Source organism: Sitophilus oryzae, unplaced genomic scaffold (genome assembly GCF_002938485.1).
Source record: "Sitophilus oryzae breed Bouriz unplaced genomic scaffold, Soryzae_2.0 scaffold_857_pilon_pilon, whole genome shotgun sequence".
In the NCBI taxonomy this organism is placed as follows: domain Eukaryota; kingdom Metazoa; phylum Arthropoda; class Insecta; order Coleoptera; family Curculionidae; genus Sitophilus; species Sitophilus oryzae.
This window is the reverse complement of record NW_022147480.1, coordinates 1,846,314-1,864,759: the sequence shown is the minus strand read 5'-3', so window position 1 is coordinate 1,864,759 and position 18,446 is coordinate 1,846,314. Positions and strand designations below refer to the sequence as shown.

General features: G+C 30.0%; 1 protein-coding gene across 5 annotated transcripts in view; it reads left to right on the top strand.

The window, feature by feature from the left end:
- LOC115889918 (gamma-aminobutyric acid receptor subunit beta-like) overlaps nt 1-18,446 on the top strand; it is a 98,129-nt gene that overhangs the window by 46,485 nt on the left and 33,198 nt on the right. For 2 of the 5 annotated variants that reach the window (XM_030910013.1, XM_030910009.1), the window contains exon 4: nt 12,139-12,206. In XM_030910013.1, coding sequence (XP_030765873.1) covers nt 12,139-12,206 — 68 coding nt within the window. Of the gene's footprint in view, nt 1-4,018; nt 4,087-9,693; nt 9,762-12,138; nt 12,207-18,446 lie in introns of all 5 variants that reach the window. The other 3 variants (XM_030910011.1, XM_030910008.1, XM_030910010.1) reach the window with 2 other exon arrangements.

Genomic DNA, 18,446 nt, shown 5'->3' with positions numbered 1-18,446 from the left:
GTAACAAACAGTGATTATGGGTATAATCAATTTCTAAAACACTGTTAATAATAATTTAAATAAGAATAATCAAAAATTGACTTCATTAGTCTCCAAAAAACCGTTGATAATATATCATTTACACAAAAAAAATAGTATATTATTAGTTAAATTCTTTAATCAGACGATAACTATTATCTGTAATCATTAAAGTGAATAATTTTGAGCTCTTTTAATATTTTAAAGCATCAAAAAATATGATGAAAATTTGGAAAAGTATAATCGGGATTAGCGATTTTTAAAACAAACAAAAAGTTTTATGTCAAATGCATTTTTCTCAAAATGTTAATAATAAAAAGGTTTTTTTTCTTTAGCAAAGACGATCCAGGGACATACTGTACATTAAATTCTATTTCTGTGCAAGACTTTAACTTCTAGCTTTTAAATGGGTTTTAAAGATTTATTTTGTGCTAGTAGTCCCTACTTAGTATCTCAAATCCCACTTTAGATATTTCAGTAATATTTTTTATTAGATACTAGTTCCTTAGAGCAAACAAAAATTCATATTTAATTTTGAATTATTTTTATATGCTATAATTTTTTTCTATTATAAATATTTCTACTTTAACAAATATTATACTTCTAAAAAATGTTGAAGTTTTTGCTTGGATTCTAAATTTATTTATTTTTTTTGTATAAAATCACTGATCATGTGAATTATAACCAGTATTGAAAAGTTGAGTACATAGTAAATTATGAAAAATTCTGAAAAGTATACGGTACAAGCAGGAACGTATTCTCAATTTAATTAATTTTGTATATTATATTCTAAAGATACCTACATAAAAGCATTCATTTTGAATTCATTAATTTTTTATGTTCTAAAATTCGTCTCTTTAAACCTTAAAATATTTTTTTACTAAAATTTGAAGACAAAGGTTATAGATAAATTTTACTATTTCAATTCATTAGCTATTCATTTTTTTTGTAAAAATAAATCCGTGTGATTCAAGTAAGACCGTATGATCGAAAAAAAAACTACGTCCATTTGGCTTAGAAATGACGATCATTGACATTTCCCATATAATTTTGCATAGAAAATGACAGCAATCTTTATTTCATAGCCAACTTTGACTCCGTTTTTTCTTCGATCATATTGTATTTTAGTTTCATATTTATTATTGTTGCTTAAGGTTTCGTAATTATTATTATTATTTACAGCGTATCGTTATACAGGGTGTTTCAAAATAAATTCGAATACCATTAAGAGGTGATTGCTTGGTAAAAATAAAAGAGAATTTATTATACAGGGTGAGTCTTAAATAAGTGTAAATATTTTGAGGGCTGGTAGATCTCGATAAAAGGAACATATTTTCTTTTTGCTGTTTTTCAAATCCAAATTCAAAGTCCAAAATAACCTTAAGAGTTATTTCAATTCACGTGATTTTTTTCTTAAATTTGAGAACCACTGGATCTTTTCAGGGTATTCTTTCTTGTAAATTTAACCTACTACCTATGTTACCATATTACTAAAAAACATTAACATTGTTTTTTAACTAAGAACTATAAAAATATCCAAAAAAAATCAAAAAATTCCAAATTTCCAATTTTTTCCCCCAAAAAAAACATAATCGTATTTCTGTCGAAATATACCTACTACCATAAAAATATTTGCACTTATGTAAGACTCACCCTGTATAACAAACTCCCTTTTACTTTTGTCAAGTCTTTTCATCTTTTTAAAATACATAATATACAGGGTGATCCGAACTGTATTCCGGAAACTTCGGCAGCATATTCTGCATATAAAAATAAGTAAAAAGTTCGTATAAATGTATGTCCTAAAATGCTTAGTTTCGGAGATACAGGATGTAAGAGTTTCATTTTTATTTCGAATTTCTCCAAATAATTTATGAAGTAAGTGAAGTAACGTAAATATTTGGATGAAAAGGATGCCGAAGTTTACGGAATACAGTTCGGATCACCCTGTATATTGGATACCTTCTAACAATTTTTTTGTATAAAACTACCTTATGATATCTTAATATGCCTTGTGTTGTATTAATTTTGAACATCCTGTATACAGGGTTGTTCACCAGATACGACACGGAGTATTGTAGCTAAACGATTAGATTTTTACAAATTGTAAGTTTTGGGTTCGTTAAACGACTATTAGAGCTACAATTTAAAAATATTTTTACCAGATACAGAGTGTCCCAAATAAATAAAAAATATCAAAGTTGTATTTTTTTAAATAGAACACCCTGTATATTATTGCAATTTTAGTTTCTACGATTAAAATAAAGGTAAATTTGATTAAGGTTTATTACACTTAAACTTTACCGTTTTTTAAATATTTTCAATTTTGCGAAATTGCAGTATAAATTTTAAGGCTTCATTTCTCCGAGGATATCAAAGTTTTTAATAATAAATATTTACTGAACTTTATTTATTGATCAGTTATTGTGTTGCAATAATAAAAATTATACTACCTTATATAGAGTGTCTAATAATTTATTTTAAATAATTACTAGCTTTAAACGGCAATAACTTATTTACTTTAAATAGAACACCCTGTATATTTTATGAGAATCAGAGGCACAATTTAATTGTCTCTCAAATTGTATTATACCACTTCTTACCTATTCCTTCAAGTTTTCGTAGAAAATACATTTTCTTATAATTTAGACCTCATTTATCAATATACCCATGGAATATTGACATTTTAGATTGTTTTTAAAACAACAAATTTACAAAATATATAGGCTAGTTTTACTAAAAACGATAATATTACTAGCCCATTTGTATGCAAAAAGAAAACTATTTAAATCTTTATAAAAGAGTCTATTAATTAAATATACCATCAGTATTTCCGCCCAAATACTAATTAACTACATACTTAATTGTGTTCGTTAATAAATGATTCTAAATAAATGTGGATTTGAATCAGAAATCAATATAATAATAAGTTATGAAAATGAACGTCTCTGTTTTTATAAATAAGCATTTGTCAAAAAATGAAATATAATTTTTAAGGTGTTACTTTTTACCACACTGTCTAATATACATACATAATTCAGTTTTTTAGTATGTGGAGCAATTATTATTATTAATCAACGCAAACAGTCAATTAATGTAGTTTGAATACTGGAATCATATTAATTGGTCTTCTTTAACAAATATTTAAACAGTTTTTTTTAATTTTTTAATGAAATAAACGAACTATATCGACAATATTAGTATATGTACTCTTTAAAAATTTGGTACAACTTTCAAAAAAAATCTAAAATGTCAGTATTCCATGGGTATATTGATAAATGAGTTCTAAATTACAAGAAAATGCATTTTCTACGGAAACTTGAAGAGATAGGTTAAAAATGGTATATACAATTTGATAGACAATTAAATTGTGCATCAGATTCTCATAAAATATACAAGGTGTTCCATTTAAATTAAAAACAAGTTATTGCCGTTTAAAGGTAGTAATTATTTAAAATAAATTTTTAGACACTCTGTATAAGGTGGTAAAGTTTTTTAAAAACTTTGATACCCTCGGAGAAATGAAGCCTTAAAATTTATACTGCAATTTCACAAAATTGAAAATATTTCAAAAACGGTAAGGTTTAAGTGTAATAAACCTTAATCAAATTTACCTTTATTTTAATCGTAGAAACTAAAATGTAATAATGTCAAGGATGTTCCATTTAAAAAAATACAACTTTGATATTTTTTATTTATTCGGGACACTCTGTGTCTTGTAAAAATATTTTTAATTCAACGAACCCAAAACTTACAATTTGTAAAAATCTAGTCGTTTAGCTACAATGCTCCGTGTCGTATGTGGTGAACAACCCTGTATGTATACCCATACTTCTCTATAAAATTTAATAAAAACAATTCAAACGAAGAATCAAAGAATTACTGAATATCACACTTTGTCTTCAACTTTCAAACGGAATAAAAAAATAAAATAACCCTGTTTAACTAAGCAAAAATCCTAAAACAACACATTTAAAAGAGAATAATTCGTTAATTTCAGGAGCCCCCGTTGTCGTAGGAGTGACAATGTACGTTTTAAGTATTAGCTCGCTCAACGAAGTGAAAATGGTATTTATAGCAAATTGTTTTGAACAAAACCTTCACGGCGCAATCTATACAAATAAATATAACGTAAAAACAAGCGTTTTTCTTTTATTTACTGGATGCAAACTGAACCGATATTTATTTGTGTATTTTTAGCCGGGCGTTTTCACATTGATTGAAATTGATTCGCTTTTGGCAAGCTTACAATAGACGTTTGGCGGTCTGGGATTTTAGCGAAACGGGGGTAAGCACCACGGATTAAACTTCGACGGATTTACGGGAGAATTACACAAATATTCGACGTTATTTTTTGCAAAAATCCGTCCTAATAAATACCTAAATGCATTTTAACAATACACGAGAAATATATCAAAATATTAAAACTCACCCACAAGAAAATATAATTATTATTACTTTTCGTAGATTCATTTTCAAACCATCTGTAGTTGCAAGATTTCTTATAGGCCAGTAAGTAAGCGAGGATAAAAATAGGGTCCCAAGTAGCATCTATCTGACTTCGAACTAAATCTGACCTGAAGCGACGTCAGACTTTGTGCAAATTTAGGTCGGGTGCTGGTGATACGACTGGTGACGTCGCTTTCCTATTAAAAGTGACGTCGTTGAATCCGAGTCGGTAAATCCAACGATCTGTCGACGTACAAAATAACAACGTACCATTTTTATTAATTTCCCAACGTCGTTCCAACGTTGGCTTGCACGACGTATCTATACGTGAACTAGTCCGACGTCTACCCGTTGTCCGAATAGGATACGTCTCACTGATAATCTCTAAACTAACGTCCAATTATATTTTGTTGTATTTTATGTTCATATTTTTAACCTAATTTGCGTATCTCTATTCACGTCCGTAAATACAACCCATTAAGTAGCATTTGCGGCCTAATAAACATCATGAATATAACCCAATAAAAAGTTTTTGTAAACAAACTTAATTTTTTTTATTATGCCTAAAAAAACACTAAAAAGGCATTTAGACATTCATCTACATTTTACAGAAAGAGGTCGAGGCTTTTGCAAAATAATAATAGTAGTAGTGATGTCTTCCCTCCGCCCACGAATGCTTTTTATCCGGAAGAGATGCTGCATTACACTGGTGCATCTTAATTTCATTTTTTAGCTTAGGAAACCAGCAGACCCCATCCTCCTCCCACATGAGAGGTACTGGTTCCAATTCTTTTAAATTTTGTATATATACTATCTTAAAAAAGTGACTGCCCATTTTTTTAAGGAGAAAACAAAAACTAAAATATAGTTGCACAAATCCACAAATCACTGATACGCAAAGTGAGGTTACGTGGCGTACGTTGGAATTATATACGTCATAATACGATTTCCGGTCGTCCGGTTTGATGACTTCGGTCGTGTGAGACGACTAATGTTGGAGACCCGGTCGGAATTGGTATATTGGTAGTTCATATTAAGTCGGACACAGAAATCCGCCATTCTTAACAGGTATCCGATTGTCAGCCATTTTAAAATCGTTTTTTGTTTTAAAATTTATATTCACATTCCGATTTCTAGTAGAATAATATTGATAAGGTTGAGTTTGGGGGGAACCACAGTACAGTTTTATGATTAAACCAGCTAGAAAATAAAAAAAAATATTTTGCGAGTTACTTTTTTATAGATATTTTTATTTCATAAATCTACCTACTTTTGAAGGCGCTCGTTGTTTTCCGGAGTATTTTAATCAGATATATAAAAAAGTGACTTCCGTTGACAAAACTGATGTCTGGATTAATAATTCAGAATTATTATAATATGAAATTAGATAGGCACTTATAGTTCTATTCGTGGAGTGATTATGAATCCATTTGTAATTAGGTAGTTTGGTTAGGTTTTTATGTATTCTTGGTAGCGAATATGAAACCAAACGTAACGTAAGTGCTTAGCGACGAATTTTAAGTGACTAAAATCCAACGTAATATGACGTTGGTAATTGGTAGAATTACATTCCCTATTAGGTCAGATACCGACGTCGAGGTGACCCGAATCTGTATTCCCCATTTAGATGCAAATAAGGGTCGTCAGGCGGTCGAACCGACGTTGGTACCCGACGTCGGGTTTATTGAACGCGACGTATACCCGACGATAGATAACGTCCAAATGCTACTTGGGATATTACCTCCGAATTCTTGACACCAGCACGGATTAACGTGAAATTTTAACAGTGAATAGATATATGTAAGAAACAAAAGTGACACATAGTAGAGATGTGTGCTTTCACCCTGGGGGTGAGTGCCACCCCTTCTCGGGGGTGAAAAATAAATCACCCGTTTTAATTGCAAAAATCAGTAAAGGTATGAATTCTAAGCATAAAATGTTCTATAACATTTTTTCATAAAATTATTTTTTTCCGAGTTATTTAGGATCGAAAATGTTAATAAATAATTTTTCTACTATTTTTTATAAATAACTCGAAAACCTTGCCTTTTATCGCAAAACTCGTATAAAGCAAAAATAAAGCTTTTGGAATAACGAATCGACTCATTTTTTATTGATTACCATAGGTGTAATAATAGCCGAGTTATCACTCTGTAAGTGTAATTTTTTATTTATCGAAAACTAAAAATTGCATCTTTTACTGTAAAATAATGGCGAAAATAAACAACAACACATTTTTCGAAGAAAATTGATATAACCGTTTTTAAAGTGCCTGAAAAAATCTCTTAAATGCTTTTTTAAAAGCTCTTTTCAAGTTCGTTGCTCAAAAACTCGCGGACTTGTGATAAAAATAAAATGGTCACATTTTTTCCAAAAAAAATTAACAACAATATGACTAAAATCATAAAAATAAAAACTATCAATTTGTATGAAATTACACGAGCTACAAATTAACCTCTATAGTTGAACAGTCTTGAACTCTTCATATTTATGAGATTTTTGGGTTTTAAGGGCTCAAAGAAGGTGGTCTTTACGCGCAAGTAAAACTAAAAAACGTAATATCTACGAAATAAAGAGATTAACAGAAAAATTGAAAGAGAGCAGAAATATTGCAAAAAAGAAGGCCTTCAATTTTACTCTGTTACATTTTTTACGTATCTTGCTTAGTTTTTGAGATATGTCAAAAATTTAAAATTAAAAAAAAATGTTTTTCGTTATTTTCAACTTTTTTCCAAATTTAGGCATTCTAAACTGCTCGCACTTTCAGAGCCCATTGTTAGTACCTAATATAGCCCATTGTACATGATCTATGACTAGATTTTGTTGTTAATTTTTTTAATGAGGTGACCATTTTATTTTTATCATAATTCCACGAGTTTTTATGGTAAAAAATTGCAATTTATTTTTCGAAAAATTAAAAAGATCACCTTTAGTGAGTGATAACCCGGCTATTATTACACCTACGGTAATAACAAAAAATGAATCGTTCAGTTATTCGAAAAGCTTCATTTTTGCTGCGTTTTACGATAAAATACAAGGTTTTCGAGTTATTTATAAAAAATGGCAGAAAAATATGCAGTTTTTAGATGAAAAATCAACATTTTCAATCCAAAATAATTAGGAAAATATTAATTTTCTGAAAAAATTTTATAGAGCATTTTTTGCTTAGAATTTATCCTTTTATTGATTTTTGCAATTGAAATGAGTGATTTATTTTTCACCACACATCGCTACTATGTAATTTTTGTTTCTTACATATCTACATATCTCTATTCACTGTTAAAATTTCACGTCAATCGGTGCAGGTGTTCAGAGTTCGGACTCTAAAACCCTCGCTTACTAGCCTATTATCATTATTATAATTCTAGATAACAAATAATATTCGCTTTTTTAAATGTTCTTTAAACTTTACTTCATCATTATTTTAATGCTTAAATATCAATTTAGCCCCACATGTGTAGTAAGTAAAACTTTAGTTACATTTTACATGATAATCACAGCAGACTTAATTCATTTTGTCATGATTTTTGAATTAAAAACTTGTATTCTATCGAAATAACCAATCTTTTTAACCAAACTTTTTCGAATGATTTTTCAGAATGATCGATTAACATTTGTTATTTGAATATAACAAGTTCTTACAGATCACTCAGAATGGTTAATTAAAAGTAAATTTGGTAGGAGCCAGCTTTGACTGATCATTCAGTGCAATCGATTAAAATTTGTTATTTAATTATTACAAGTTATAACTCATCACTCAGAGTAACATCACTACCAAATAATTAGTAAAATTATTAGATAATTTTACATGATGATCACAGAAGACTTAATTCATTTTGTAATGTTTTAAATTATCAACTTCTATTCTAAAAAATATCATATTTTGACTGATTACTCACAGTAATCAGTCAAACCAAACCAAATCAAACTAATTTATAACTAAGAGTAACTAAAAAACCGCCTACAAACTGTCATAAGAACAAATCTTGGCATATAATTAACAGTGATCTTGACTGGTTACTCACATTGATAAATCTTGACTGATTACTCACATTGATCAATTAAAACTGAGAGAGTTTTGACTGATCATTTAGAGTGATCGATTAAAATGTGTTCTTAAATTATAACAAGCTTTAACTGATCACTCAGAGTGATCGATTTAAATTTGTTATTTCGTTATAACAAATATAAGTGATCACTCAGAGTAACTAAAAAAACTTGTTATTTAGTTAGAAGAAATCTTGACTGATTACTTAAAACTTAAAACTTTATTTTTTTTTAATGAAACACCGTGTATATTATTACATATTTCAATTCTTCCTTCAATTTTAAACAATAATCGTAATACACAATGCACATAAATTGAAGAATTGAAATGTTAAACGAAAATTTTGTAATTTCCAAACTTGCTATACTCTCATTTTATACATCTATAAATGCTAACTGAAAGTATAAACAGTTTTGGCAAAATGGCATCGTTAAATGAAACTGAACATATCGAAATTAATTAAATCAAATTGTTTAGGTGATATTTTCAAAAGAAAAAACTCGGAAACTGTTGGTATGAGGTACATTGTGTGTATTTCGATTTTTGCTTAGAATTGAAGGAAGAACCGAAATATGCAATAATATACAGGGGGTTCCATTTAATAAATGACACTTTGATGTGCCACGACTTTATGACCACGAATTTATTACCCTCTAATAGATATTTATAAACCTTATAACTTTTATATTTAACTTTTTGCGGTACCTCCTATATTTTACCTAATAATCGATCGTTTCCATACATAAAAGCGACCCTGTATATTTGAAGTCACTTTTTTTATAAAATAAATAATTTCCAAATAAAGAAAAACAATTACTTGGAGTTTGTGTAGTTTACCGATTGAAATAAAAATCAAATAACTATTATCGGAATGTCAATGACTGATTATGTCCAAAACTTTAATAATGAACATCATAAAATTAGAAGTAAATTCTATTTCGGTATCTATGCTCAATATTAAATGTTATTCATATTGACATAACCTCAAAATCTTCAATATCGAAAGTTGTAGTTCGTCGTGCTTACCCCGACAAAGAAAAGAATTTCTGGCGTGCATTCTACACTGATCCTCCTTTCCACCAATACCACCACAACAGCAAAATAAGATAAAATCAAATATTATGTTTTTCACTCGCTCTGTTTTGAGTGTCACGTGGCCATTTTTGTGCTTTTTGCAGGCCCTCCCGTTGACGTGGGCGTCACCATGTACGTTCTTTCTATCAGCTCACTTTCCGAAGTTCAAATGGTATCTATAATGTATATAATACATACGAATATCTTTATATGGAACGTGAAATGCCGAACATCCTAGCCCCGGGCTCCACATATGCGTTGTATCGTATACGATCGATATATACATCGCATATACGTAGTATATACGTTGTATATACGTAGTGTATACAAATACTGGATATTCGGGACCAATACAAGAAGTATTGGCAGAAAAATTGTGTTTGTTAGCGAATATTCAGTACAAACATGGACATTCTAACACATGAAAACATGTTTAGAATGTTTGCTTTGTGTATTTGCTATAGCGTTTTCGTATTTAGAGGTTCAAAATTTTACAATATACAGATTGTTAACTGGACAGTTACTTATAGGGGAATAGAATGGCAACACTGCCTATTGAGAACGCATGCACTTATAGGGTTTTCTGCCAACTCGTCCCGTCGCGTCGTCTATCGACGAGCGGGCCGAGGTTGCCATATTTCAAATAATAAAGTTCTTGCCGCGAGTAATAAACAAATTAACAACCTGTATACACATTTTTCAGGTTAGTTTTATTATACACTCCCTAGACACTATATCTGTTTAAATTATTTTCTGCTTTTGATGAATTTTTTATCGTAGTATATAGGGTGGCCCATTTTTGTATGATTTAGATGGTTTCTTCTAGGGAGAGAATCATTTTCAAATTCGCCCTGTATTTCAGGAACTAAGTGCGCTAGAACAAATCTGTGTGTAGTATCTTAAACTTCATAAAAAAGTAGCATGGTAATGTGAAAACCGTATCTTTGTATTTTTACTTATACGAGACTCTATAAACGAGAAACCCTATAAATCAGAAGAAAATTGAACACTCTGTACAATCATATTTTTGAATGTTACCTTTTTGTTCTTGAGAACTGAAAGAAGATTTTAACATAACGGTATTTTCTACATGTAGTACAATATGATCGAAAAAAAAACGGCGTCAGCAATGGCAACGAAATGAAGCTCGCTTTCATTTATTCTAAGTCAACTGGACGCTGATTTTTTTCGAACATTCAGTACAGCAAAGTGCAAATATTCGTTAAAAATAGAATTGTTATAAACAAATTCCGAATATTCGTATAAGCGCATGTGTGGAAAACGGGCTACAGTTGTTTCAATGTCGAATTGTTAAATATTTTTTAGTTTTTTTCTCTGTTCTACGCAACGCACAATACATCCTCAATTTTTGTCTGTTTTGTTTTTTGTCTTCGTCTGTACAAAACCGTTTTTTTGTCGTTCTGATGTATTGTGTCCATGTAGAACAAATGCAAAAAAGTATTTTTTGTTTTTGGTTCTTAGTGTTTTTCGGTACGCTCTGAATCTAGTGTCCCCGCCACCATAGTTCTAGCCATAGAGTAAAAAGAAACTATAGAGATGGCAAGTCCGTTATAAATATATCTGAATTGTGATTTGCCCTGTACATGCTCAAAATAAATTCAGAATAAAAATTTCTGACGTGGCATCCGTTAAGAAGAAATGAATTTACAATTTACAAAAAAAATCATCAAAATCTAATAAGTGGTTCGCGAGAAATCCAACTCTGAAATTGGGACTAGTTTTTAGTGGCCGGTTTTTTGCCGGTGAGTGTAGTTACCGTATGATCGAAAAAAAAACGGCGTCAGAGACGGCTGGGGACTGACAATCGATGTTAATTTTGACTAGGTCAAGCTCTAGATATAATTTACTTGGCTTGTACACTTCTTTATTTTTTGTAGACTTAAGAAGGTTATAGTTTATTTTTATACTGGGTAAAAATGATTTTTAAATGGTGTAAAATTGGAGAAACGATATTTTTTTGGAAATGACTTCTGTGTCTGAAAACGTTCTATCCATTTTTGACAAGTTTTATGGCATCATTTAGTAAATAATGCCCAGAGAGTGAGCTCGCCAAAATTACCATCAATTGTCATTTCCCAGCCGTCTTTGACGCCGTTTTTTTCGATATTATTGTATTCGAAAAAGAGTCAATCAAATTGGACTAAAAATTGTTACTTATTGACGAGTATTTCTTAAAATATGGTCAAAATTGGCGCCATCCAAGAATATTTCGATTCCAAACCTGCCACTTCTGTATTAATTCTTACTCTATGGCTCGAGCCTGTTGGGTTCCAAATCGCTCAACAGGTTGGGTGCTGGACAGGCCCGGGGTTCACAATTTTTGATTTGGTTTTCACATCAAAAAAATTCGGTGTCCAATAACAACTACGAAATCAAACATAAACGTATACTGGTTTCGTAAACATTTGATCCCATACACTTAATACACGTTTGTTTTCATCTAAAATCATATTGTTTGGTTCTTGCATTTAACTGTTACGTCAAGTAAGTCAAATCAGTCAAATCACAGTCATTTTTGCGGTTTGCAGGACCTCCAGTTGATGTCGGAGTCACCATGTACGTTCTCAGTATCAGCTCAGTTTCAGAAGTTCAAATGGTACTTAAAATATTCTATTTTTTCGATATTATGTCGTACCGCAACCACCAATAGACATTGGTAACGACTTCCATCATCATAATCATTATCAGTGTCATTTACATCTTTCATTAAGTATATTGTGTCGATGCCAAGTCTCTTGGTGGGTCTTTGGACTAGATATTAAGGAAGATTTTTTCTGTTGACTAATAAATAACAGAAAGAAGCTTCAAAGCCATATTCAAGTTCAGTATAATAAGGCATATTGTATGTATATTTTAAACCAAACTATCGTTGTTACTTTTTTAAGTATATGTATGTTATGTTGAAGCTGTTTACTTGGGTCGTTTATAGCCCAACTGGAAAATACACAAACTATCCAAATAACGAGATATTTTTATGAAAAATTATTCTTTATTCAAATGAGCTAGAAATATTCATTGGTTTATATGCTATTCAGCTAGTTCTAACAGTTCCAAATTCAAATTTTAAAAAAAATGACGTTGTCCAATAGTATTGGACAACGTCACCTAAAATTTTCACGTCCTTTAGAGTTCAGTATACAGGGCAGTCCGTATTGTATTCCGAAAACTTCGGCAGCATATTCTGCGCATAAAAATAAGTAAAAAAGTTCGTATAAATGTATGTCTTAAAATACTTAGTTTCGGAGACAGGGTGTAGAAGTTTCATTTTTATTTCGATTTTTTCTAGATAATTTCTGAAGAAACGTCAATATCAGGATGAAAATTGGTGTCTGGGAGATTTCTGACACGAGAAATTTGATTTTGTAGGGGGCGCCACCTACATGCGTTTTGACTGTTTTGAAGAGTAATAACTTTTCGACGGTACCTGTATAAAACTACCGACTAAAAAAATATAAATTTCCATGACTTTTTACGTAAAAAATGTCTCTTGGTAAAAATCGCTACGAGCAACCGTTCTCAAGATATTTAAAATGGAAATAGTCAATTCATATCATTATTGACAAAAAATAAGCACACCTTGAATAGAGTTATTTCACTGAAATAATAAATTAATTTTTTTAAATTAATCATAAATTTTCTGCGAAAAAATAATGATTAAACAGTTTTTGTTGAACTTTTGGCACAGAAAGATTTCAAATTTAAGATTTCAGTCTAATAACTATTTGGTCAACATTGTCAGCATGTTTAATTTGTCAATCATGACAGGTATTGATAATTTTAATTTCAAATATCTCGAGAACCATTACTCGTAGCGATTTTTACCAAGAGACCTTTTTTATGTAAAAAAAGTTGTAAATGTGTATTTTTTTACTCAGTAGTTTTATACAGGTATGGATGAAAAAAGTAGAAGTCATATTGACATGAAAATCAAGTTTCTCATTGCCAAAAACTCCCAGACACCAATTTTCATTCAAATATTGACGTTACTTCTTAAATTATTTGGAAAAAATGGAAATAAAAATGAAATTTTTACACCCTGTATCTCCGAAACTAAGCATTTTAGGACATACATTTATACGAAATGTTTTACTTATTTTAATCTGCACAATATGCTGCCGAAGTTTCCGGAATACAGTTCGGACCGCCCTGTATATTTTGTTCTAGTAGCCCAAATTTGGTGATTTTTAAGTTATATCTAGCTAAATTTCTTGGCTTTTAAATTAAATATTAAAGTTATCACCAAAAGTTATCAAAACAAAATGTTGTGATTTTGGTGAAAACAACATTGAAAACTCTGTTTACTAAGTGTGTTTTAAAGTTTAAAAGACTCTGTGGAATAGTTTAACAAAGGAAAAAAATTGGAAACGAACTTATCATCTTTTCTCTAGTTTGTTTTTAAATTAATCTCAATAGCTTTATTATTGTTAGGGGTATTCGATTTTAAACAACACTAAAAATTTCCAATAATATTAGCATTTCTTTCTCTGGTTTTTGTTTATTAAAACACTTGTGAACAGTGTTTATTGTTTATGTAATGTCATTGTCATTGAAATGTCATATTATTATTGTTTTCTGGCAGTTACTCTAGGAGAATCTCAAGTAATAATCAATTTCTAGACTTAAAACCGTCTCTGTCAGAGTAAGGCCAGTATTATACACTATCAAATTTCTTTGTCAAAGATCGTTTATAAAAGATATTTGATAAAAATATTGACAGTGTTAATATACAATATTTTATAAAATCACACTGTCAAATTCTTTGAAAAATTAAAATCTTTGACAAAGAAAATTGATAGTGTAATACTGGCCTAACTGCCAAACAATAACACTACAACTTTTCGGTGACAGTGTCATTACAAAAACAATAAACAATATTTCATGGAAACGTTGATTAGAGCCAGTACTAAAGACATGTTTTTGATGTTAACATTGTTACTCTCATTTTCAAATCAATCTAATGGGAATAAATGCACCTTGATAGTACATTTTCCTCAAAGAAAGTACCAATTCACCTCCATCCAAAGTACATTTTCCTTAAAATAACTAAACCTTAAGATAGTTTCTATACTTTTCAAATAAGCTATAAACAAACCAAGTAAACACGTAACATACATATTATATTGATGTAAAATATGCGTAAAAACAGCATCATTTTTTTATAAATGTACGTGTGTTTTGATTTTCAGTTTTTGTGTTTCTTTTTTTATATTTTTTTGACAAACTAAAACTATACATCCGGGCTCGACGTACCGGACATATATACTGTATGTTTGTGAATTATTGCGAATGTGGTTTTCAGCAGTCAAACGTCTCGAAGCGTACGCTCTGTGTATAAATCAACCTATATAAAACACCATAATCATCATAATAAATCGAAATAAATATAAATAGAAGTTTCTTTGAGTGTACGCTTCAAGAATTAGGTTGAACTGGGAACTAAAGAAAGCAAAGTCGTCGCAGTCTTGAATACTCGGACTGTGTGCATGAAGGTGCCTCTTCAGTATGCAATATTGCTTTTGTCGTATTTTATTTATATCACTGTACTTGCATTGGTCTGGTAACTAAGATGTCATTCATCTACACGTTATTCATAATTTTTCATAATAATTCGGGATACGATTCACTTTTCTTTTTAAGCCAGATAATCTTTGTCCAATAATTATGTGTGGCATTTTTTTAGAATTTTTTGACTCCCCTCCCCCACTGACATTCATCCCCGACCCTTAATCTCACGTGAGACCCTTCAAAATCTATATTTTGTGTATAAATGCTTTGGGTTTACTTAAAAACAGAATTCCCGATTGTTCAGATAGTAATCTTAAATCACAGATATAACATTAAATAATACATTCGTTCTAAGTCAGGTAATGGAGACTAGTTCACGATCTCAAGAATAATTGTTGGTATCAACAAATCCATGTGATTTTTTTTTGTTACTAGCTCACAGAAGTAACTCAGTAGCTCGTCTTTTAAAAATTAAACTGCGCGCCATAATTTCCCAACTAATACGGAATCGGGGAACACAATTTCGATATTATCAGTACTAACTAACTTTACATCTAGCATAGATTTTAATATACAGAAGAATTTTGCCATATTTCAACATATTTTAGTGGAAATTAATCTGATTATCTCGTATTTTTACACTATCTTTTTCCTAAAAAAAATACATCATATTTGCTGAAACACCATTTTTTCCCCTACGTGAGATTTAGTGATATTTTGCTTGAAACCCTTTCCCCATTTGTATTACCATATATATTTCATATTTATATACTCGTAAACTCTCCTTACTCATTGTACTGCTTAGTTATCCGACCAAAAAAAAATTAAAAAAACAAACTCAATAGAAAAACAAGAAATACTTGTCAGCACCGTATATGCGATGTAGTTGAAGAACATGTTCTGTTTTCATTTGTAAGTCGATGTGTAACAGATACAGATGGATCTCAATCAATATGGGGTATATAAGTCGACCCCAGCTTATCAAACATATCCGTTGGAAACCAAATCAAGGTTAAATAAGGTCACCGTATGACGTGACTCCTCTGGCCTGGCCTTGAATAAGAATGCCATCCTTGCTGAGCCTTATTTTTCTTGCAAATCCTTAAAAAAGTAAATTTTTCCTGTTATTTTTTTTGTTTTAATAATAATATGTTTATTCACCAAAACAAGATAAATGTATTATTGTATTGTTTTTATTTGTCGTAGAATTTGTTTGAAACATGGACGATAAATGTATTTTGTTCAAAATTACCGTAATTATTATTACTTTTTAATAAAAAAAAAAGTTTTACAAAAAATATGACCTATGAATCCTATATCCTGTTCACCCCTGTAAATTCTTCCTTACTATAAATATCAAATTATTGTCCATGACCGCTTAAACTAATGTAACAATATACGTTAATAAATCTTGTGCACCTTGAAAAGCATTAGACTACGAAGAATAAAGCATGAAGCATGGTCTTCGTTGTATGGAGCTAAGTTTTGTTATTAACAGTACATTTTATTTATTATATTATGCCTATATTGCTGTTGCACTAGCCTTCTTTTTGGGTGGGGTTATTTTTATCAAATATGTTATATAAAAATTTTGATATAAACATTTATTAATATATAGAGAGTGTGTTAATATCACGTGGCTAATAGAGAGTCACATCTCATTGTTAAAATAAAACAAAAACATAATTATTAATTAAATATGTTTTTTTCAAATGTCACAAAAGTTTTAATTTTTGCGACTTGATTGACAATATAAAAGAGTCATTTTAACGCCTAGGCATAAAAGTAAAGCACTTTAACGCCTAAGCATAAAATTACTAAAATATATTATTAAACTGACATAAAGTATCAAATTCAACAAGCGTAACTATAGCTTCTCGATATATAATTACTTACAAGGTATTACTTTTAAATCTTATTTGGAACGTTTGAAATTGTTTAAAAAATTATTTGTGGCGTTTGAAAAAAAAATAGTCGGAGTAAAAATGATTTTTTATGCCTCGCCTGTATGTAAAACGTCAAACGTACAGCCTCGTCACAAAAAGTGTCATTTTTGCTCCTACCTATTGGTACTAGCTTTTTCAAACGTCACAGAAGTATTAATTTTTGCAAAATTAAAAAAAAATCGAAATTTGAAATGGTTTGAAATTGTTTCAAAAATTATTTGTGACGTTTGAATAAAAATAGAACGTTCTTTTTGGAGTAAAAATTACTTTTTGTGTCTCGCCTGTAGTGTCAAACATACAGCCTCGCCAGGGAAAGTATAATTTTTACTCCTAATAAAACAATGTACTATTTATTATTTTTACTTAAAATTATATCCATACGTGACATTATTAACACTCTAGAATAAAGTTCAGTAGTAGCAGTAGAATAAAAAAGTATTTTCATAGTTTCTTTAATGCTAATTGTCAATAAAATTTCAAATATGACTCAAAAATATTAAAAACAAGATGCGTTGTTTTTAAAAGTAACATTAAAGGTAAGTAATTTTTAGTTTTTGTAAATTTGAGAGTACCATTTATGTATCCTAATTATTAGAAAATTCTGGTAATATAAAATCATTGTACCAAGGTATTTGATAAAAATATGAGGACTACAAAATTAGTAAAAATAGTTTTTGACAATAATTTTATATACAATAATTATTGTATTTTTGTTTTCAAAAAAAAATATTAATCATAACTATAGAACAGTATACGTACTTTGTATCAAATATATTGTTATTATTAAAATCATTTTGTGCAATGTTCTATAACTGAGTTTAACCGTGACCAACAAATTTCTAGAATGATGGATAAACTCAATATAGAGGAGAGACAAGCCAAAGAGGTTCATAGTAAAACATTCGTCAAAATTTACAACAGATTTGATAAGCAAAGGGAGGAAGGCTGTCAAAGCTTTGGTGTGTCTACTAGCAGGACATTGTAAGCTTATTAATCATCTAAAGTTGATGGGATTGACAGACGAAACCATGTGCAGATTTTGTCAATCTGAAGGAGAAACGACAGAACTTATTTAGTGTCTTAGCCTAGCAAATGTGCAGTTTTAGAGAAAAAAATAAAAGCCATTGACAAGAAGCTATTTGCAAAGTTCAGTCTCTAAGATATTTGACTTATATAGGAAAGGATATGACTGGAACATGTACCCTAGACATCAGAAGAGGACCCAACCCAACCCAACCTAAAAAATCTAATCTAATATAATGTGTGTGAGGTTCAAGTTAACGTCTCCTTTCTGCTGCAATGGCTAAACTGGACGGGACCTACTTTGTTTACGCGGAATCCGAACTCTTACTAACGAGATATCCGATCTCATCCGGCCTCGAACC